The 24,417-nt window shown below is 40.5% G+C and overlaps 1 protein-coding gene across 1 annotated transcript; it reads left to right on the top strand.

The window, feature by feature from the left end:
- Positions 1 to 14,343: 14,343 nt before the first annotated feature.
- On the top strand, positions 14,344 to 15,321 carry LOC146723069 (uncharacterized). Its single transcript, XM_085483211.1, has one exon. The coding sequence runs from the start codon at positions 14,344 to 14,346 to the stop codon at positions 15,319 to 15,321; it is 978 nt and encodes a 325-aa protein (XP_085339337.1).
- Positions 15,322 to 24,417: the final 9,096 nt, after the last annotated feature.

Here is a 24,417-nt window from a genome sequence, read left to right as displayed (position 1 = left end):
ACACGCGATTTACATCGTGAAGGATGATTTCCCGATGGAATATGACGGGATCATAGAAATCGATTTTTTCCAGAAGCAGCAAGTCACGTGCAATTACAAAAAACGCGAATAACAAATCGGAAACGCCGTTCTAAAATTGCAACTGTATAACAAAATTATCTTAAAGCCGCGTAGTGAAACAATTATACAAGCGACAACAAATAATAAGACAGGGATTATTCGAGCCAAGGAAGCCGCCCAGGAATCTATATCGGATGATGTTTGGTGGAACCGAAGAATTGCCAATGTCCCATCATCGTAATTAATACAACTGATAAGCCGGTCAAGATCCACACACCCCTCGTAACCGTAGAAGACATTTGCGATGATAACAGGCACGAATTATACACGATATATTGTGACGTGGCCTTTTGGAGCCCGTCACAAGGGCGAACGCGTCCGGCCGGGAAGAGTCGGAGAGTGTTCAAAATTTTGCGTATTGCGGGTGAGCAGCGATCTTTTCGCTGGCTCGCCCTTACTCGGTAGCGGGAGTCGAGGTGGTGGGCCAGGAGGGTTTAAATTGTTTTAGAGAGAAGAGGATTCAGGCGAATTGAGGAGGGACGACCCTGAAAAGGGAAAAACGAAGGCTGAGCGCTTGGTCCGGTGAGTAGTAAAGAGAAGTCGAGTATATGCGGTACCAAGTGTATAAGAATAAGATACTGCGAGTGAAATCATTACAGCCCCGGCTAGACGACCATAAGCAGTCCGGAACAGGGACGAAAAGGCGCCTGCATCCCTCGACAAGGATGATCACCTTGAGGGGCCCGCCGTCACACGTCGAAGAGGACCCGGAGGTCGTCCGGGACCGATCACCCCGGAACGATCTCCCCAGCGGAACAAGGCCGTCACGAACACCATCATGTAGCCGTACGAGGTATGGACAGGGCCGCGAAGAACGGACCTGTGACGTCGTCACTCCTGAGGGCGAGCATTTGAACTTGGCGGCAGGAAGTCCGCAACCCGCCGCGACAGACGGAGATCGATACGAGGATCGATTCCGGGCCTGGCGCGGGGCGCAACGCTGCCGCGAAACATGGCAACCGGGTTGGGGTGGCGCGCAGTGTCTCCCCCTCTCCCAGCGTACCTCCCGAGATCCTGCCGGCCCGAGGCGAATTCACTGTTTGGCGAGCCGGTGTCCCAAGCGCACGAAAACAACCTGCATCCCGCGAAGACTAAGCAGTATTGTAAGGCCACCTCCTCGATCTTCCGGTAAACGTGGATGCGGCCGAGACCCGTGTGCTACTAGAGTCTTTCGCGATACCGAGTGTATGGGCTCGTTGTAATTTATTGTTGAGAATACCGAGAATCTGTCGGAATACGCACGGGACTCGCGTCGATTTCTGCGTAATTACGTATTTAAGCATTCCTTTGCCTTTTTCGCCTCTCCGAGGGGCACCAAAAACGAGTCGACAGTCACTTTATTATCGTATTATTATTGTAAAATTGTATCGAGTCCTTTATTACCGAGCTTTGAGAATAACTTTCGCTGGATTAACGTATGGCGTTCACGATTCCGAGCGGACAACAAAAGGAGGAGAGTAACGATAATTAGATACTTAAAGAAAAACCCAGCGACCTTCTTCGAGCTCAACGATTATATTGTATAAACGCCTTGTTTCTACCCACCACTAATTGGAAATATACAATTGTTATTTTATCTTATATTTGATTGTAGTTTATGTTGATATTTCCTCTCTCTCTCCGAGACTGCGATTCCGACTCTCCTTGCGGAAAGAACTCCAACACTCTACCCCCTGTTAATACCGAGCTTCCGAGGCTAAGCCGTCGTGTCCGCTAATTAGTTGTCGCGATTTTAATGAGTGGTGCGGCCTGAGCGTACCTGGCGCCCAATATTTGATACCCAGTAGCAATCGAGTTAACGGAGAGCGGCACGACGAAGTTGCGCATCGGTTTCTCTCTCACTCTCCCTCTTGGCAAGAGGACGGAGAGACGGTGGCAATATACAGACGAGACTCTGAATCTACTAACGCGTGACGAACAAATCTGACAATTATTACGCACAGAACATTTAAATATGGAAGAAAGGAAAGCGATACAGAAAATATGCAAAGAATATAGCGACGTGTTTTATTTAAACGGAGAACCACTGTCATGCACAGCAAAATTGAAACACGAGATAAGCACGCGCGCCGATACTTCATCCGTCAATGTGAGATCGTATCGCCTTCCCGAGAAACACAAATTAGAAGTGAACAAGCAAGTACAGGAAATGCTAAAAGACGGAATTATTAGTACAAGCATTAGTCAATGGAATGCATCGTTATTAGTAGTGCCAAAAAGAGCTAACGCAATAGGCAAACCGCGATTAAGAGTAGTAATCGATTTCCGGAAGTAAAATGAGTTAATTATAGGCGATTCGTTTCCACTACCAAATATTACCTATGTTTTGGATCAGCTAGGAAACGCGAAGTATTTTACGACGCTTGACCTCGCATCTGGATACCACCAGATACCGATGGCCGAGCGCGACAAAAATAAGACAGCCTTCTCGACTCTCGACGGACACTACGAGTTTAATAGAATGCCGTTTGGACTTAAAAACGCGCCTGCGACTTTCCAACGACTCATGAACTCGGTGCTAACCGGGATACAAGGGCTGCAATGTCTCGTTTATCTCGACGACATTGTTATATAAGGATCCAGTTTAGAGGATCACAACAGAAGACTCGCGGAATATTACAACGGCTACGGAAACACATCTCACACTACAGCCTGACAAATGCGAATTTTTACGCAAAGAGGTGATATACCTTGGACATATTATTTCCGAAAACCGTATATTGCCAGATCCGTTGAAATTAGAGGCGGTAAAAAATTTTCCGACACCGCGGAAAATAAAAGACGTACAGTCATTTATTGGACTAGCGGGTTATTACCGAAAATTTATAGAAAACTTTTCGCGAATCGCAAAACCGTTAACAAAATTAACGAAGAAAACGGAAACGTTCGAATAAAAAATGAACAAATCGCGTTTGAAAAATTAAAGGAAAAATTAATGACAGCGCCAGTGCTAAAGTATCCGGACTTCAATAAAGAATTCAACGTGACTACCGATGCCTCGGACTATGCCATCGGAGCCGTACTATCACAAGAAACGGTAGGCAAGGATAGACCTATCGCATACGCCAGCCGAGTATTATTTTGTGCGGAACAAAATTATAATACTACGGAAAAATAATTATTAGCGATTGTATGGGCCGTAAAACATTTTAAATCATACGTATATACGGGACAAAGTTCAAAATTATCACAGATTATAAACCATTAGTATGGCTATTTAACGTAAATGACTCCGGCTCAAGGTTAATTCGCGGAGGTTAAAATTAAAAGAATATGATTACGAAATTATACATACGGCCGGACGAGCAAACGGAAACGCCGACGCACTGAGTCGGAACGTAATCCGAAACGCTGACTCGAGCAAAAAGATGGAAGAGATATGTAAGACAAAAAAAGAAGAGAAAGAATTCGCCGATAATACAAGGAAATATTCTGAAGAGGAAAAGAATCAAATACTCTATGAATATCACGATGCATGCACAGGAGGTCATCAAAGAATCGAACAAACAATAAAAAAAATACGATTAAATCATAACTGGCCAGGATTGACAAAAGATGTCGAACGATATATTGCCAAATGCAAATCCTGCCAAAAAAATAAGCTATTACGCCGAATAAAAGCACCTCTTGTAATCACGGATAATCCGAATAAACCATTCGAAAAATGTGCATTAGATATTCTCGGACTTCTAACAGTTACCACTAACGGAAACAAATATTTGTTAACATTCCAGAATAGCCTGACAAAACTCAGTAAAGCGATATCGATCGCAAATCAAGAAGCAAATACCGTCGCGAAAGAGTTTGTCACAAAAATAATTTTCGAACACGGCATTCTCGAAAAAATTTTAACAGACCATGGCACTCATGAGCGAAGTATTTAAAAAAATATGCAAATTGTTAAGAATAAAAAAGATACAAACAACCGCGTACCATCCGGAAACAATCGGGGCACTCAAACGGTCACATAGGACGTTAACGGAATACCTTCGGCATTATATTGACGCTGATCAAACCAACTGGGACGAATGGACGCTTTATGCAATGTTCACTTATAATACGACCCTACACAGTGCAAAGGAATACACGCCTTTTGAGCTAATTTACGGACATTAAGCAAACCTACCGACGGCATTAACAAAACCACCGAAGGCTACTTACAGTTACGATGACTACGCCCAAAAACTTAGAGAAAGGTTAAAGGCCACCCAACAAATTGCAAAGGATCGCGTAAACGAAGAAAAAATCAAATCAAAGAAATACTATGATAAAAATGCAAAAGAAATAAAATTTAAAGTCGAAGAAAAGGTGCTAATGTACGATAAGACACTACGACGAGGACGACCAAAGAAACTTGACGCCTTATGGACAGGACCGTACACGATAATTGAAAAGAACTCCGACGTCAATTATACAATAAAGAAAGGAAGAAAAGCGATACGCGTGCACACAAACAGATTAAAATTATTTATATAAAATTAGGATTTACCTAATTGTCTGCTTCGTCCTCGCGACGTACACGCCCATAAAAGAGAGGCCGCCCCTCTTGCAGAGCTCTCAGGGTTTGTATAGCCGCAATCATGAACCCTTCCTCGGGAGGCACTAAGGCAACCTCTCACACAACGCGCACATCGGACCGCACATTTACACTTACGTGTAAAGAAAATGGAAAAGATCTAGCCGCATATCGTGCGACAGCCCCAAAAGCCTGTTCAAAACAGCTGGTCAGCAATTCTGACCCCACAACCGGCCCCTGACGGCTAAGAAACCGCGAGCAGGAGGAACACATTGGTTTTCACCAGGGCACGAACTCTATATGGCATCGCGAACAATCAAAATACATATTCTCAAACATTTTTTTTGCTATACGACACAACTGTATTAACCAAGCAAAAGTTGTCATAAGATTAAAAGGTGACGACAGAAGACACGTAGAACGAACGCTTCTTTTTCATGATAAAAATTGCAAACAAAAGTATATACTCACGATCAAAGATGAAGTAGTAAGAGGAAATATATGTATATTATTACAGGGCACTCTCACTCTTAGCCTGCAACGCTGCAGTACTCAAGAAGGAAAGTGAGAAGGGTCAACGGTATGAGATAACAGAATTCAAGCACAATCCAGGGATATATTTCGAGCAAATCGGACAACTACATTTTTCCAAGAAAACATGGAAATTAGTAATAAAATTAAACCTTGCACTCTTACATTACAGACACGAGCAAATTGACAATTACATGAAACAGACAGAAACGATGTGCGACAAAACAGAGAATACATGCGTAAACTCCATTAATATCATAAAACAGAAATTAAAATACCTAAACAATATAAAAAATCAAATTGATACTATATACAAAGGACCTACAAACAAACGTCGAGGATAATAGACGGTATAGGGTCAATAACAAAAACATTATTCGGAATCATGGACGCAAACGATGACTTCGAAATACCGCGATCAGTACTAAAAAGAAATCAAAGTACTAAATTTTAAGAAACAATTATAAAACCTACTATGTATCGGGGAAACTATAATTGTACGTAGAATAAGATATAAACATAATCAAATATTGTTAAAACCAAAGGTATAACGAAAAACCTCGTACCTCCGTTTTTCTCTTTGAACGGGGGAGGGATGTTATAGCCCGAAAGGCTATAATTATAAGTTTAACGGATATAAAATATAAAATTACTACACTTTCCACGTAGAGACCGCTGATACAGCAGCGGGCCGGAAACCGCAAAGACGCAAGCTAAGAGCTTTATGTTTCGAACAGCTTTTAGCTCAAAATCTAGCCGCGTAAAAAAAAAACCATGCACCAATCGGGTGCCTGTCGCCAGGCACCTCTTCCAAACGAAATAACGAAAAACCGAGTTTACGTAAGAACTCGGAAGTGAACAGAGAGAGTTCAATTAGACCAACCAACCGAGTCACATCAAGGATAACTCCCGACTCGCAATCAGACGAGCCGTTAACTAACGTTCGAATAAATCTAGAGTCGCGTCAAACGAGTGGAAAAGAGAAACGAAGTTACCAGAGGTTTATAAAAAACTATACGCCGAGTCTTATTAAGTTTGTATACCAATATATATTGAATAAAGAAAAAGAATTCTACATCTAACAAGACTATAATCTACGGAGAAATCTCGACGATTCGGAAGTCATCGGGCGGTAGAGGGGTCCCGTGCACTCAAATTGTAACTTAAATTACAAAGAATCATTTAGTATTCCTATAGACTTTCACAATTTGTTCGGCTACGACGCGCATTTCATTATCGAGGACATAGCCACAGCGTTCGAAGGGGAAATCGAATTACTGCCGATAACAAAGAAAAAATATATGTCTTTCTCGAAAACTGTTAGATTGACGCAAGACAATAATTCGAAAAATTATATTAAATTACGGTTTATCGATTTGTATAAGTTTCTCAGCGCTAGTCTCGACAAATTAGCGTCATTTTTGGACAAAGAAAAACTAAAAATTTTACATTCGGAATATCAAAATTTATCGACAGATACGTTTAATTTATTGACACGGAAGGGCGTCTTTCCGTACGAATACATAGACTGTGTGGACAGGTTACAAGTCACATGTTTACCGCCGCGCGACTCATTTTACAGTTCCCTGACCGGCGACACAGTATCCGAGAGTGATTGCGCGCACGCCGAGACCGTCTAGAGCCGATTCTCCCTTCGAACGCTAGGCGAATATAGCGATTTATATTTAAAAATTGATGTCTTGTTATTGGCCGATATATTTGAAAATTTTCGCGACAGTTGTATAAAAAGTTATGGACTCGATCCCACGTATTATTATACTCTCCCCGGATATACATGGGCCATGTTAAAACATACAAATATAAAATTTAAATTATTAACAGACATTGACATGGTAATGTTTGTCGAACGGGGTATACGCGGCGGCCTTAGTCAATGTTCAGACCGATACGCACAGGCTAATAACAAGTACATGCAATCGTACGATTCATCGAAACCCTCATTTTACCTCATGTATTTTGATGTAAATAATTTGTACGGATGGGCAATGTGTCAACCATTGCTGTATGCCGATTTTCGGTGGGTCGACGATGTATCGAATTTTGATATAACATTTAACGCGTTCGATTCGCCTATAGGCTATGTTCTCGAAGTAGATTTAGAGTATCCGCAGCATCTTCATGACGCGCACATTGACCTACCGTTTTGTCCGATGCGCGATAAGCCGCCCGGCAAGCGGGAGTATAAACTCCTCGCAATGCTTTACGATAAGAAGCGCTACGTAATACAATATCGTAATCTACAGCAGTGCACGCGCCACGGGTTACGCATAACAAAAATATACCGCATACTACAATTCACGCAGTCAGCGTGGCTGCAAAAATACATCGGGTTTAATAACAGTATCTAGTTTTTTTGGAATCGTATAAATAACACTTAAGCCTGTTTTCTTAATAGATCTCTCAATAGTCTCACTTAGGTTCTTAACATACGGCATTAAAATAAACTGTTATACTCCGAAAAGACAAATTACCTAAAGCCGATATGACCGAGATAGTTTATAAAGTTGACTGCAACGACTGTGACGCCACATACATTGGACAAACTAAAAGACACCTTAATACTCGGATTAAAGAACACATGAATAATATAAAAATGCATGTCAGCAACCAAAATGTTATAAGCAAACATAGAAATGATTTTTTGCATGACTTTAAATGGACAAACTTAAATATTTTACATCGAGAAACAAACACTAGAAAAAGAGAGATTGCTGAAATGTTTTTTATAAAAAAATTTAACAACACGATCAACCTACAGAAAGACACAGAGAATTTGAATCCGATCTATGATAGAATAATCCAAGCTGTTTAACTTAGTTCGCCTTTACCATCCATACTGAACGTTTTACGTGACACAGTTTTTATATTGAAATGTGTAAAATAAAAAAACTTAATTATATATTGTACTAAAGATTTTGTAAGGTACGTCTTAATTTGTTATTACAATCTTGGTTTGCGCTTTGCTTTCTTAAAAATCGAAATTCTTGTATGTACATCTATTGTATTTTTTAATTTTAATTTTAGACTTGATAAGGACCTAAACCTAAGGTCGAAACGTTGTCTTTTCTTGTATATGACATCAAACTAATAATAAGAATCAATTTAAGCCAGTTGGGACGTCTCACAGTTATTTTTAATATTATATTTATATTATATTATATTGTAAGGATGTATTAATGAGAATTATATATTTTTTTTGTTATATATATATATTTTTTTTTGTTATATATTTTATATATGGTATACAATATATAGTATGTTATACAATGATTGAATAAAATACTTTAAATAACATTGTTTTTATGTATCCATGAGTTGTGCGAACTGTCGAATCCCAGCCATTTTACGTAAACCTCGTCACCCCTCCTGCGCAGTATTTTCTCCACGAGGTACACATCTGGACAATTTGCGCGATGCAGCTCGTGCTCGTAAAACGCTCCAGCGATAGATGTCTTGCGATAATCCTCGAGTAGATATGTTACGGGATTAGTATGCTGCACTTTAACAATCGTAAACACTTCGGTTGTCCAATTTGGCGTGTATCCCTTCTCGAAAAGTTGTTTGTACTTGCTGACGCGTACCTGATCACCTACTTTAAATTTTGCCGGGCCCGCGATTTTTACACGATTGTACACGGTAGCCAAGAGTCTTTCATCGATCGCGGGGGTAACGTCGGCGGGTCGCATACCAATCGTTCGATGCTTGCGTCCTTTGTAATCTGATATGAGGCGTGGTAGCATGTCGAACCACTTGTAAGTGCCATTCAGCGTAAACATCTTCCACATGTCGTTCTTTTGCGTGCGATTGAATCGCTCGACGACCGACGCCTTCAATATCGAATATGTAGAATAGTGATTAATGTCATGTTTTCGCATAAGTCGTTGCACATCGGCGTTGTAAAATTTCTTCCCGTTATCAGTTTGCATGTTTTTTGAGCATCTCTTGCTATCTCGAATTATCTCGGCGATTGCGTCAGTTGTCTCGCTTCCTCCTTTACTCTTGAGTGGTACAGCCCACGCATACTTGCTCAACACATCGATGACGGTGAGTATGTAGTGGTAACCTCTGTTGAAACGGGAGTACGGACGCATCTCGACAATGTCGGCTTGCCACAGATCATCGTATCCTCGCACTGTGACATGTCTTCGAGGAAAATTTTTTCTCGCTGACGCGTGCAACTCGTTTACCAACTGCCGTTTCTTCAAACTATGTTGCTCGTTGTTATTTTCACTATTCATTCTCGTTCTTTCGGGTTCGTGCCTCGTTATTTCGGGTTCGTGCATCGTTCTTTCGGGTTCTTTCACGTTCGTGCCTCGTTATTTCGGGTTCTTTTGAGTTAGTTCTTTCGGGTTCTTTCGTTTACTCACGTCCTTGACAGTTTCGAAAATTGTTCCTGACTCGATCGCAGTTTTTTTCGCAGTCGCTTCTGACGCGTTCGAAGCCCGCCCTGGCCCGTTTGCAGCCGTACCTGAGGCGATCGTAGCTTTTAAGTACTTGTTCGTAGCCTCGTTCGCAGCCGCTTGTGACCCGTTCGTAGCCTCGTTCGCAGCAGCTGATACGCCGTTCACTGTTAGACTTTTGGGCAGTTCTCAGCGGTCACATAACTACCATCGCTGCTCATTGTAGATTAGTACTACGCTGATAATCCTTTGTAGCTGTTCAACAACTGTTTGCAACCACTCGAGAATCCCTTCTAGACGTTTTACAACTGTTTGATAGACGTTTCCGAGCCAACCGCTCATTAGATGTCTGTGTCTGAGGTAGTGTTTGCCGCACGCAAAAGTTCTTTTATCGCAGTCTCCAACGCTCGTACATCCTTCTCTAACGCAGTCAGCTTCTCATCTAACTTTTTCTGTTAGATCATCAATGTTTTAAAGCACTCTTCCAGGTACAATTTGTTGACGGCATCGGTATCCGCCTCAGGTAGCGCTACACGGCGAATCTTGCGCGATCTCGCGTCATAATCTATAGCGACGCAACATAGAGCGTTTTTACGCACACATCTTCTCATCAATGTGTACCAATGATCGCCGGTTGTATCAATTCTCCTCTCGAATAATCCAAATTTATTGATAGACTTTTTTTTTTGCAATGCTTTGTAAAGTGTCATGCAATGGACTGAATAGATTGTCGGGATCTCGTTTAATTTATAATAATGCCCGCTTCCTGCAGTTCCTCGATGATCGACAGGATCTCGTTGTGCGCGTTGTTGCCGGCTTGGCGCGAAGCGTCGAGCAATCGTAAGCGATCCACTAGCTCGTTGGGGTCGTCCCAGTGCACGTAATCAATCTTATTGTCGGTTAGCGTCATAGCGCGAGGCATTCCAATGCCAGATTTTGGGTCGTCCGATTTCACCCGCGTCAACAGTGCTATTATATATTTGTACTTGTCCCCTTTGCTACTCTTCACACGGCCTTGCGCATCAAAATTGCGTTTATGCGCGTTTGTCGCCAATAATATGTGCTTGTATTTTCGCAAATCGTCTTCCTGGTAATCAGGTCTTTTCTTGAAGATCAACTGGTATAATCCGGGCGTTCCAATGTACCGCGTGTCACCTATAATTATATTGTCATCTTTATCAATCGCGAATCGCTTATTTCCAATGCGCATTTTATTCTCGCCGAAATAGACTCCGTATACATTATCAATTTTTTTCTTCTCATCAGCACCGAAGAGAGCGTCCATGTACTCTTGTTTTAATAGCCCCCAATTCTTTTACATCATTTGTTGACCTTTCGACGATCTTAACCAGTGTCGAAGGGATATTTCGGGTGGGTTACGCGTGGTTTCAAAAACATTTTCGTTTACAAGTGTTTTGGGTATTACAAGTTGTACGCTTTTTGGTATAGAGGTTGTCGGCAATAAAGCGTCCAATGGCTTTGAAATATCTTGCACATATTTTCTCTTTTTCGGTGTCTCCTCCTCCTCCTCCTTCTCCTCTTTATATCGCTTGATGGTTTTATGTTTTCCCTTTTTCGGTGTCTCCCTCTCATACCGTGTCTCGATCTTTACACCGCCGTCGTCGGTGTTAGGCTCGTTTTTCACCAAAATCGTCGCGTTGTCGACAATCTTTTGTAGCGGCTCGATAATGAGTTTAAAGTGAGTCTTGACAGCGATATCGTCATCGATCTTTCCGGTCTTCAGAGCGCGATGTTTCTTGCGGATCGATTCGGCCGTCTTCGCAATCTCCTTGGCAATCTTTTCACGCTCGCGAATATTATCAGCCATGTCGGCAGCACTTTCTAGAGTTTTCATCCCCTCTCGACGTTCCTCCGCGAGAGGATTGTCGGCGACGACTAATGGCTCTGCGGTATCGCGAACTCGTTAAATCCTTTTTTGTATCGCCCGTTTGTAAGCGAGCTGTCCTTGTTTATCAGTAGAAATCCATACTTTTGCTGCCAACAAGTACGACATAACTTACTGAAATTCTCATACGACATGTCGGTATTCACGTGATCGTTGTACACGTGCTTCAAATTGGCGCTCTGTTTAAACAGGATTAGCAGGTTCGCGTTGTTGCGTATAAGATGTTTTGGTATTCTCGCGTATGTCTGACAGAGATAGAAGCAGTCGATGTTCGAGTGGCGCCCCATTGAGAAGTACTCTCTTATCGTATTTTGCTTGTCACATGCCATGTCATCAACAACAAATTGTTATTGGAGAATGTAAAATAGCCGATTTCGTCAATCGGCGTCAATAAATCCTCCAAATAGCGATATTTCGGTTGTTGCAGCGATTTTAAGTACACGGTCTCGAATCGCACGTCGTGCGGACTTTCCAGCAGGCTTATCAACACGTTGGTTTTACCGCAGTTTGAGGGGTCGCAAACGATCGCGCGTATAGTTGTCGGTAGCATCGTACCGTGTTTGCGCACACCTTCGTTCACGCTGCAGCGTACTCTGTCGTCGTAATTTATTATTCGTATTGTCAGAGGTTGTCGCACGAATTTCATTTTCTCACTCCCGATTTGACCTCCAACGTCTGCCTATTTATAGCTGCGCGGACTCGCGCTTTGCTCAGTAATGTCTAGAGATTGCAGCTAATGTCAACGAAAAAAGGCACAGGTCTATTAAATCGTACGATAAACGCACTTCCGGTCGAGCTTCATATCCCCGGATATCAATTTTGTGGCCCGGGAATTCGTTTGGAAAAGCGATTGGCTAGTGGTGATCAATGTGTCAACCTATTGGACGCGGCGTGCCGTGAACATGATACAGCGTACTCTCGGAGCAGCGAACTCACCAAGAGACACGTGGCGGATAAGGTACTCGCCGAGAAAGCGAAAACTCGCATCGTCGCAAAAGACTCGAGTCTCGGTGAAAGAGCCGCGGCCGCAGTTGTCTGGGCAGCGATAAAAGCCAAGATGAAGCTTGGCATGGGCTTGAAGACGAGAACGAAGAAGAGGATACTTTCGGTAGCGAAACGAGGCGGATTTTTACCGATTTTACCAATGTTGGGCGCGCTTTGATCCCTGGTCGGCGGAGCGGCGTAGCGAAAGCGGTGAACGACAAAAAAGCCGCGCAACGTCAGTTGCAAGAGATACTACGCCACAATCGCGCCATGGAAGGCCGCAGACTGTGTCTCGCCCCTTACAAATATAGACGAGGACCGAGAAAAAAAAACGTCAAAAAAACGTTAAAAATACCGGAAGGTGTAACTACAAATGTGCAATTGCTACAACTTGCAAAACGTATGCACATTCCATATTTTAAAGGTGTATTTATGCGCAATAATTTACCGATAAATGGCGCGCGAGAAAATGAGAGCGGTATCGTCAATCTGGACAGTACAGACGGTCCTGGCCCCCATTGGGTGGCGTATGCAAAAAGGGGAGATCGCGCAATCTATTTCGATAGTTTTGGCAATCTTTGACCACCCGAGGAATTGGTGCGATATTTAAAGATGCCGAAATTGGAATACCATTACACCTCTTATTAAACGTATGATCAGAGTATCTGTGGACAATTATGCTTGCAATTTCTCCGAGAGGTTGAATTCTCGCCGCGAATTTAAAGACTGACATTGCGTTATTTAACTCAGCTTTGTCAACATGTCGCTAACACTAACATTGACTGGGAAGAGTAGTGTCCTCGCGGCGATCTACTTTCTGTCTATAGATTTGAGCGACGCGGACTACGAGCTCGGTCTAACGGATTTTGAAACTTATCACACTATATCGAATGTGAATTTCTCGAATAATAAATTTTACTACGGCAAAGACGACGCGGAAATTACGATTCCCGAGGGATTGTACGAGCTGCAAGCGATATATGAGTTTTTGAAACGCCGACTTTCCCGAAAACATAATGCTATTAGTGATAAAGATGTCGACGATGAAGATTACCCAATTGTACTTTGCGCTAATTACAATACGATGAGAAGCGAGATCAAGTGTGCCTACAGAATAAACTTTAGCAGACCCAACAACATTGGATCGCTGCTGGGATTCTCGAATCGTATACTGCAACCGCGAAAATGGTACGAATCGGACATGGCGATTAATATTATCAACGTGAACGTTATCCGCATAGAGTGTAACGTGATTACGGGTGCATACAGCAACGGTAAACTCGTTCACAAGATACACGAATTTTCACTGAGGGTACCACCAAAATATAAGATATCGGAAACACTGGCGCAGATCATTTACCTGCCGGTCTTCGTACGGAGCATTACTGATTTAGTGTTACGCGTTGTTGACCAGGAGGGACGATTGCTCGATTTTTGAGGTGAAGAGATAACAGTTAGATTGCACGTACGACGGCAGGCCACCCTTGTGCGACGGGATGCTCGTATTGAATAAAGATACGAAGGACACAATCAGACCAGCAGCAACATCATTCGCTAATATCAAATCAACCACGAAGAAGAGACTCACCTCGTCAAACGTTGCGTTTTTACAATCTTTGGGATTTGCGGTGCGCGCCATCTGAACAATGACTGAGATTTTCAACATCGAGGAAGAGCCAGTCTTTGACGATTGCATCGTCAAGATTGAGACTCACACATACAACCCGTTTGCCAACACAACATTTGGACACAGCGACGAGATAATAATACCCATACAACAACAGGATTTATATACGTTGCCGTATGAGATTTTTTTCTACATCGAGAGAGAACTGCGGATAAATCATCCAGTTAAGAGATCCAATATGGCGCTAGGAAATAATTGCGTCGCATTCATGTTTGACGAAATTCGCTATGAGCTCGATAGTGTGGAGATTGATCGCAACAGGAATGTGGGAATAACAAGTCTGCTGAAGAACTATGTAAAAATGTCATCCGATAGAAGCGTGATTATGCGAAATGCAGGCTGGGATAGCCCGACTACTGTGAATGGATACTTTAATTTTTGTGTGTCGCTGCACATGTTGCTGGGATTTTGCGAGGATTACAAACGCGTGGTTATTAATGCGCGTCATGAGTTGATCCTAATACGAGCGCGCAACGACAATAATTGTCTGTATGGAGATTCTGCACTAGAGCCTGCGATCAACATATTCAAGATACAATGGCGAATGCTACACGTGTTGTTGAGCGAGATTAAGAAGCTGTCGATGCTGCGCGCTTTGGAAAGAGAACGTTACCTCAGCATGGGTTTCCGCTTGTGGGATCTATACGAATTTTCGCTATTGCAGCGTACGACCAAGCATTCGTGGGCCATTAAAACCGCGACTCAACTGGAGAAGCCGCGATTTGTAATTTTTGCCTTGCAGACAGAGCGGAAAAACATGTCCGAGGATACGAGTCGATTCGACAACTGTAAATTAACCAACGTGAAACTCTATCTGAACTCGGAATGTTATCCGTACGACGATATGAATTTGGATTTTGATAGAAATAGATGGTCGATTCTGTATGACACGTATGCACGTTTCTGCAAAAATTATTACGGATACGAGTATCTCGAGCCGAGCCTCACCGTCTTGTTATTTCTACGTCACGGTCCGTTTGTGATTATCGATTGTTCTCGACAAAACGAGTCGGTCAAGAGCGCAACGATGGATGTGAGATTAGAGTTTGAGTGTAAGGAGAATATACCTAATAATATCACAGCATATTGTCTCATCATGCACGATCGCGTGATCCAGTACAACCCGTTGACCAACGTTGTGCGCAAAATCACCTAAAAATGTTTACACAATTACGCGTGTGAGAGAGGGGGAGGAGGATACATAATCATGATGATGTGAGATGTCTGAAGAGTATCGTAATATCTCTCGACTAACTCACATCGAAGATTTCATGTCTGCACCAACGTTTGTTGACCTGTAAAGATTTATCCTAAATAAACGATTTATTGTGAAGGAAGCAGCAATCCTGAGAAGAGGATATATCCTGTCGCACTATTTCTTCGCATGCCCTGTGCCATAGAGCGTGCTTATAAAGTCGGAAAGGCGCCAGGGCTCGTGGTTAACTCAGCATTATCGCAGCTTGCAATGGAAGGATGGAAATGTTCCATACGGCATGGCTCAGCGCCTGATCACGGCAGCTATCGTTGGCACAAATGAACAAGAAGAGGAGGAAGAGTCCTCTTTCGTGTATGTAAAAGGACTCGAAAAGCGAGAATGGCTGGCCGAAATAATGGACGATGCGAGCAGCGATTTGTACCTGCATTAAATAAGTTAGATCCCACATATACTCTACGGTGTAATAAACATGTAAAAAATTGCACGTTACAAAATGTATTTAAATTATTTAATAGGTGGTCGGCCAATCGCGACAATTATCCGTTTTTTGAATAATCATATTGTTTACATACTATTCTCTTTGTTATTTCTCTCCCTCGCTCACCAGATATTTCTAAGAATTTGTTTTATCCCCACTACTTTTAAAAATTTCTTACGCAATCATATTTTTAAGAATTTTTTTACCCCTTCTCCTACTATTTAATTTAGTTCCACTATTTTTAAATATTTCTCTTTGTTCTTTCCCTCCAGATATATTTCTAAGAATTCGATTTACCCCTTCTCCTAATATTTTTAAAATGATCGTTACTCGATTATTAGTACTTTTTTATACGATCAGTCTCTCGTCGATTGTTCTAACTGACGGTTCACTTTTTAATACCCTCGGTTCAAAGAAGCAGCAGCATGAATTACTACATGCCGAGACGTGATGAAACGTGCGAGAAGAAATGCGACGAGTAAGTATAACTTTTTTTGTATTTTTTATCTTTTTTATATTTTATATTTTTTACGAGTTATAATTTTTATCTAATTTTTTACAGCGTTTCGCTGGAGTCTCGTGCGGTTCGTATACTAGAAAGACGATACGCATTGACGGCCACGAAATTTAAATTCCTCAAAATCGGCATCAAAGTGGATCCGCCGAGTTACGTGGAGATCGCCATAGGAGATCATCGGGAAAAACAGCTATTTATCATAAAACAGCTGGAGTGAAAGAACTATCTCTCGAAACGTGGAAAAGACTCTATGAGCAACGTCACGCTATTCAAAATTATCTGAACAATGACTCCCTCAACAATGATGTGTATAATTTCATAAGTGTTGGGCCGCTAACAGTGCGATTTCACAAGATAAACGACACCAAGCTCATAAGTCTCGAATCAGCGGACGTGCGCATGATGATGGTCGAATCGACGTTACGTCGTATGTTCGAGCTCGATTCATGCATCGAAATAATGTTTGATCGATTGACGAGGCTCATTGCAACGGTTGATATCAAGTATACACAATTCTCTAATATTGCATCCACTGTAACGGATGCTAGAGAATTGCCGAATGCGATACGCGCTAGCGACGCCTTCAACAAGCACCAACTTGTCTATTGTGAGCTGGTGGCTTTAGTTTTTAATATGTAATAAAACTTTATATATAATTATGTATTAAATATAATTATGTATTAAATATAAGACGAATAAATACCTATATGTATATATCATGGTGTACTTTATTTGCTCGCCACCTGTTACATACTTTGCGAGAGATAATTATCGTGTCAAGGACATTGTCATATCCAAATCTGGATTCAACGGCAGCGAGAAAAAAATCGATATTTTTATCTTACGAGGTTAGAGATAAGACGCGGCGAGAGAAAATCGATAATTTTATCTTACGAGGCGCACGCGACGGTCTCATTAAGAGAGAAGACGCACGCATTCGAAAGAGAAGACGCACGCATTCGAGAGAGAAGACGCATGCATTCGAGAGAGAAGACGCACGCATTCGAGAGAGAAGACGCACGCATTTGAGAGAGAAGATGCACGCATTCGAGAGTGAGAGAGACGGCGAAGTAGCGGCGAGAGAGATTCGGCGGCTCGAAGAAGCGGTGAGAGAGATTCGGCGGCTCGAAGAAGCGGTGAACGAGAAAGATTCGGCGGCTTGGGCCTGCGGCGAACGAGAGAGAGTCGGCGGCTTGAAGAAGCGGCGAACGAGAGAGATTCAGCGGCTCAAGCCTGGATTTAGCGGCGAACGAGAGAAAGATGCGAAGGAGAGGGATGCGAAGGAGGGAAACATTTTTTTTAAATTAATAAATATTTTTTGTTTAATAAATATATATATTTTATTCATTATTTTTTTTATACATTACCGCTTTTTTTTTATACATTACCGCTTATTTTTTTTATACATTACCGCTTATTTTTTTATACATTACCGCTTATTTTTTTCTATAAGGATATCGAAGGAGAAAGGCGCGAAGGAGGGAAACATTTTTTTTAAATTAATAAATATTTTTTTTGTATAATAAATATATATATTTTATTCATAATTTTTTTACATTACCGCCGGCATTGGCGTTACCCAAAGTGTACCACGTGGAGGTTGCCGGTCGGATTTACACATCTCATGTGTATGTGTATGTGCGTGTGTGTGTGCGTGTGTGTACTTGTACATGTGTTACAGTAGAGATAAGGACCCCACGGTTCGTCACTTCCGCGGTATTTACTGACTCCAAACCCTCTCTACTGTGTGTGCAAATATAAAAAATAAAAAATAATATATGTAAAAAAAATATATAAAAAATATAAAATATAAAAATTATACAAAATATAAAAATAAAGATAAAAATAAAAAAATAAAAAATAAACATTAATATAGGTGGTTGTACAATGACGGCGAGAGAGAGCGGAGAGAGCCTTATCGCGGCGAGAGAGAGCCAGCGTGCCGCAGCGGCGATTGCGAGAGAGGGGGTCGCGTCAACCATCGCTGTCAGACTGTGCCTCTGCACCTGCACATAGAAATATAATAAATTATTATACTATTTTATATATTTTGACATATATATATATATATACTTACAGCCTTGACATATTGGGCACAAGTTGGCCAGGAAGAGTATGAACACTCTTTCCTGGCAATCAATGCAATGAAGATGCGGTACATCTCTGTACCGCATCGTCACGTGCCCCTCGATGGTTGTGATGGTCGCGAATCTTTCCCTGTTTCTTATGAAACAGGGAATACAGATTCTCACCGACCCCCATGGTGAGACGTATGCCATCGTAATGCATACCCTCGTGTGTTCGTTGAGGGATGCAATTGCCCGTACGTCTAGCGTACGTGAGTGGTACGACTCCCGAACAGCGTTTCCACTGTCGTACCCATCGTCGTGGAGTGGTTGCAGTTCTTCCAATTCTTCTTCATCATCACCATTGTCTTCTTCAACGATGGGTATGACATCAACCTCCATCTCTTCAATATCATCTAAGATGATATTGACCTCCCTGTCATATTCGGGGTCGTACATCTCGGCGTCGCTGTCGCTGTCGGAGATCATGATGACTTCCATCTCGTCATCGGAGATCACCATCATGTCTTGCTCTCGCCATTCTTTATTTTGTATAATTCACTCACTCACTATGCTCACTACTATGATCGTGAATGTCACCGTACTATGGCCCGGCAGCGGCATCGGTCCTCATTATATATCTCAATCAACCCTTTGTTCTTCAACGCGCAATTGCAATTATCTTCAAAAGATGCTCTTCGCTGAAACAAAAATAGCGGCTGCTCAGTAGTTGACTATCGTCATGTTTACACCTTCCGCGAAGACATGTCTCTTACACCTTCCGCGAAGATATATACATATCTACTCTCAGAAATGTTGATATACTCTTCGCATATGTTGTACACCTATTTAATCAAGCAAATAAATAGGTTGCGACAAGTAATCTGACGATGATGACGATGACAATGACGGTGATGGCGGTGAGCCGTAGCGGTGGATCCATGCCTGGATTCAACAACGGGCCCGATGGGGAGGGTTGCAGCGACGGAGATTTCGGCGGTGGAGTATTATTACAGCCGGACGGGACTCCTGCATAATATAGAGAAAACAATATTAAAATTTTTATAAATTTTTTTTTAAATTAATACTTACAATCTCGGTTCCCTTATATCTGACTCCTCCATTTCTTGGTCCGAATCTGTATCATATTCAGATGATTGCGATTTACATGACGTCGATGGTGAAGGCATATCCATGCTACCAAAATAGAGGTTTTCTACTGTGAAATAATCAACACAATTTTTGTAGCGACGCTGAAAACATGCGACTCGCTTGTGTCGTTTAGACGATCTGGTGCATTTAGATAAACCACCAGTCATTCTTAAAATGTCTTTGTGAATTTCCAGGAAATCGGCAACATCTCTTGTATGTGGTTTTTGCACACCAAGTTCGCGATTTCTTAACAATTGTACAACCGAAGTCACCGGAATGTTCTTCGCTTCACGTTTAAAACGAAACGGGTTATCTTTTTTTCACCATGATCACATTCCTGGAGATGCTTATATCATATCTCGATATTTTCATAATACTTGAATGATTTTACTGCGTTCTCCATTTTAATTGTCTGTCACTTTTCACACGTATTACACTTGTAACCTCAGCCTATTTTCGTTGACATTCGCTGCAATCCCTGATCATCGGTGCTGGACCGTCAATATGCGTTTGCATCCACGGTCGATTGTAATGTTCAAGGCAGCGACGATATGTCTGCACCTCCGGATCCGCCTTGATGTGCTTTGAAAGCTTGTCCCACAAAGTTCTACGAAATAGCCGCACTTTTGCAGTAAAACAATTTTCGGAATATATTGCAACTGTTCGGCACTTAAACTGAGAATATCAGAAGCACTTGATAGCATGACAAACATCATGCACCCCGAATGAAGAGAGCGTGCGTTCGCCAGTAGTACTATGGCCCGGCAGCTGCATCGGTCCTCATTATATATCCCGATTATCCCTCAACGATTGTTAATTCGCAAGAAATATTTGCGATATCTACCCGCTGATAATTCTTAGAAATACATAGATACCCGACACGTCACAACCTGCGAAGACATGTCGCAACGCGTTCGCCCCCATACTTTCGCCGCTGATATTTCTTAGAAATATACGTATGGATCACGTATCAACCCGCTTGATTGTCGGCGCTCAAGCATTGATTTAGCGGCAGCCCTTTTGTTCTTAATAATTCGCAGAATTTTTACCTTATCTTATCTTGGATTTTCAGAGAAAATTTAGATGAAGAAACGCAACCCCCTTAGTAATAAATATCTGAATGTCGGCGCTCAAGCCTGGATTAAGTGGCAGCCATTAATAATTCGCAGAATTTTTACCTTATCTTGGGTAATAGATATTTGAATGTTGGCTCTCACCAAAGAATTGGCGGCAGCTTTTAATAATTCGTAGAATTTGATTAACCAGAATTTTTTACCTTATCTTATCTTGTAATAGATATCGCTGTAATAGATATCGCTGTAATAGATATCTCACAAAGATGCCGCTTATCTTATCTTGTAATAGATATTGCTAGAATGTTTATCTTTTGTTTATAAACATATCAGGTAACATGATCCCCTTATCAGGTAATATGAGCCCCTTATCAGGTAACTTGAGCTGATAAGATAAGCTTATCTGCTGATAAAACCCTCTTCCCCGCGTGACGTCATCCCCCTCACCCCCGATTCCCCCCGCCTCTCACTCCCTCTCATTGCCCCTGGGTTAGAACCCCCCTAGTATACCTACTGACTGACAGAGTTTTTCGTCTTTCTCATCCAAGATTCCACAAGAATAATCTCGAGTTAATAATAGAGATTTTAATTGATAACGGCTACCCAATAGATTTTATTTTTAAAACTATTCATGACAGATTAAAATATTTATTTAATAAAAAAGAAGATATTATTAATGTAAATAATAAAAGTTTTTCGGATTCGACGTCTGATATTCGAATCTCGTTTTTTAATGTTCCATATGTCCGAAATTTCTCTGAAAGATTTAGAAACACAATACGGGTCACAAATGTTAAACTTTTTTTACATATATTACAGTTCATAAAGAGAAATTACTAAAATCTTTACACAATAATGTTGTCTATAAAATTTCATGCTCTGATTGTGACGCTTCTTATATCGGACAAACAAAGAGACTATTGTCCACTCGTGTTAAAGAGCATAAAAATCATATCAACAGAAATACTAACCAGACTTCTGTTATTACTGAGCATTGGTTGCAGAGACATAAATTTAATTGGGATAATGTGGAAGTCTTGGATGAGGAACCTTTTTTTCATAAAAGACTTGTGTCGGAGATGTTATTCATTAAGAGACAAAAAAATGGCCTTAATAAGCAGGAGGATACCGAAAATCTGCATTCTACTTATTTATCGATTTTGAAGAATATGCCGACCGTGTAATTTTTTACTCATATTGATATGTTTGCTCAATCTGTATTATTTTTGTTTTTGGGATTTTCGTGTGTGTCTGCTTATTCCTTGACATTTAGTTTAACTTAGACTCTCGAATGTGACGGTCGTGCGTTGTTCTTCGACTTCTGGCGTGTGTTGAATTGGTAAGTCTCAGTTTCTTATCGGTTTAATTGGGCTATATTACTCAATTTCTTTAAGTTTTGGACGTGTTTTTTTCATAGCTTTGCTATGGGTAGCATTTCCACGCATTACTTCCGTCTTTCAATTGGAATCGATGAGAGGCTTGTCATGCGATGCACGCCATTATGTCTGATTTGGCTATGACTTTATGAGTTATATAATTGCTAAGTTTTCTTTTGTACGTATTTCTGTATTTATATCTCTTTTTTAGTCTGATATTTCTGATAGCGTAATGTTTTTTAAAAATAACTTTTTATGTTACATATTTTGTTTATTTTTGTGTTGACAGTTACTGAAGATGATTTCAAGGAAGGATCGAAACGTATAATTAAAAATTTTTTTTGTGTTCGAGATTCGAACGTTAAAAACCTGCGGATAAGAAATCATTAGAAACTTTCATGCAGTATTAGCATGCAACATGCATCATGCAGATAATTTTAGATTATTTTGTAAATGCGTAATCTTACATTATAATAAAAATAGCGCTCGGCCGCGAGGGTATACGGATACCCCGCGCCGTCAAGAAATAAGCGCTTAAATCTTTTAACATTAAATGTAAACACCTCGGTCGCGCGAGAGGAAACAAAAATAGTTCCTTTAATAACAAATATGAGATCTAACTCCGAAGTAAATAATTACAGTCCACGCTCTTTCGCTCTCAACCAAACGATAGAATAAGAAAATTGTTCTCGAATATTCTAGAAATACAGGCCTATATAAACCTCCTCTCTCGTGACCGCGGCGCTCTTTTCCGATTGCTTGTCGCGTCAAGAGTGTGCTTCTACTTTACGAAAAAGATTGCTTGTCTTTTTTCGTGTCTAATTACCGTTGCTTGCGGAACATTTAGTTATTAATTATTGACTCGGCTATTTCCTTTGGTTTATTCTTATTAGTTAATTCTTTTGGTAAATTCTGTGCGGTTTCAATAATTGTATTTTTTGTTATTGATAGTTTAAATATATTTTTTATATTGAACGATACGTGTGTGTCGAGTGCACTGCCTATCTATCGTCTCGCTTCCGCCCTTCCTATCCTGCTTTCCGTCGCGCACATTTTGTCTTAGTTTTTTATACCTTTTTATTGTTTTTACTTACGCCTTTACCACCCGCGTTGCGGCTCTTACTAGCCTATTATTGGATTTTTATTTTTTTTAAAATTTTTAATTATTTTTTTTTGTATAGGGATATTGAAGGAGGGAAACATTTTTAAATTAATAAATAATTTTATTATAATAAATATATATTTTATTCATTATTTTTTTATTTGTACAACACCGCCGGCATTAGCATTGTCCAAGGTGTACCATGTGGAGGTTGCCGGTCGGATTTACACCTCATGTGTATGTGTAAGTGTGTGTGTGTGTGTGTGTGTGTGTGTGTGTGTGTGTGTGTGTGTCACAGTAGAGATAAGGACCCCACGGTTCGTCACTCCCGCGGTATTTATAGACTCCAAATTCTCTTTACTGTGTGTGTGTGTGTGTGTAAATATAAAAAATAAAAAATAATATATGTAAAATAAAAAAAAATATTAAAAAAATATAAAATATAAAAAATATAAAAATAAACGTTTAGAATTTAATAAATGAGCTTTATTTGAGATCTCAATTCAATTTATTAATTTTGTACATGACATCCGCACAGGCTCCGATTGCCGTCGATATTTCATTTTTATTGTAACACAATAATTCGAGCCGAGATCAAAAGTTTTTATATATAAAAAAAATATAAAAAATAAAAAATAAACCTTAATTATAACAAGTGGTTGCGACGGTTTTTTTTTTAAACCTTTTTTTTAACCCCAAAAAAAAATTTTAAAAGGTTTCCTTTTGTTTTGGGGCCCCCTTTTTTTTTTCCAAAGGGTTGCCCTTTTTTTTTTAAAAACCCCCCCTTTTTTTTTTTTTTTTTTTTTTTTTAAAAAATTTTTTCCCCCAAAATTTTTTTTTTAAAAACCCCCCAAAAAAGGGGGGTTTTTTTTCCAATTTAAAAAATTTTTTTTTTTTTGGCCCCAAAAACCCCCAAAAATTTTTTTTTTTTTTTTTTATTTTTTAAACGCTTTTTTAAAAAAAAAAAAATTTTAAAAATTTTTTTTTTTTTTTTTAAAAAACCCCCCCTTTTTTTTTTTCCCCCCCCCCAAAAAAATTTTTTTAAAAAAAAGGGTTTTTTTTTTTTTTTTCCCTTTTTTAAAATTTTTTTTTTAAATTTTCCCTTTTTTAAAATTTTTCCCTTTTTTTGGGTTTTAATTTCCCCCCCCCTTTTTCCCTTTTTTTTTTGGGGGGGGGAATTTTCCGGACGGGGTTTTAAAAATTTTTTTAATTTTTAAATTCCGTTTTTAAATAAAAAAATTTTCCTTTTTTTTTTTTCCCCCCCCCCAAACC

This window comes from Nylanderia fulva, unplaced genomic scaffold (assembly GCF_048542155.1).
Source record: "Nylanderia fulva isolate GAGA-0341 unplaced genomic scaffold, ASM4854215v1 Scaffold238, whole genome shotgun sequence".
Classification (NCBI taxonomy): Eukaryota; Metazoa; Arthropoda; class Insecta; order Hymenoptera; family Formicidae; genus Nylanderia; species Nylanderia fulva.
Note: the sequence above shows the minus strand (reverse complement) of the source record. Positions and strands in the feature narration are given on the sequence as shown.

Coding starts and splice junctions, on each gene's coding strand:
- LOC146723069 (XM_085483211.1), top strand. CDS start 14,344: ATGGCGCTAGGAAATAATTGCGTCGCATTCATGTTTGACGAAATTCGC.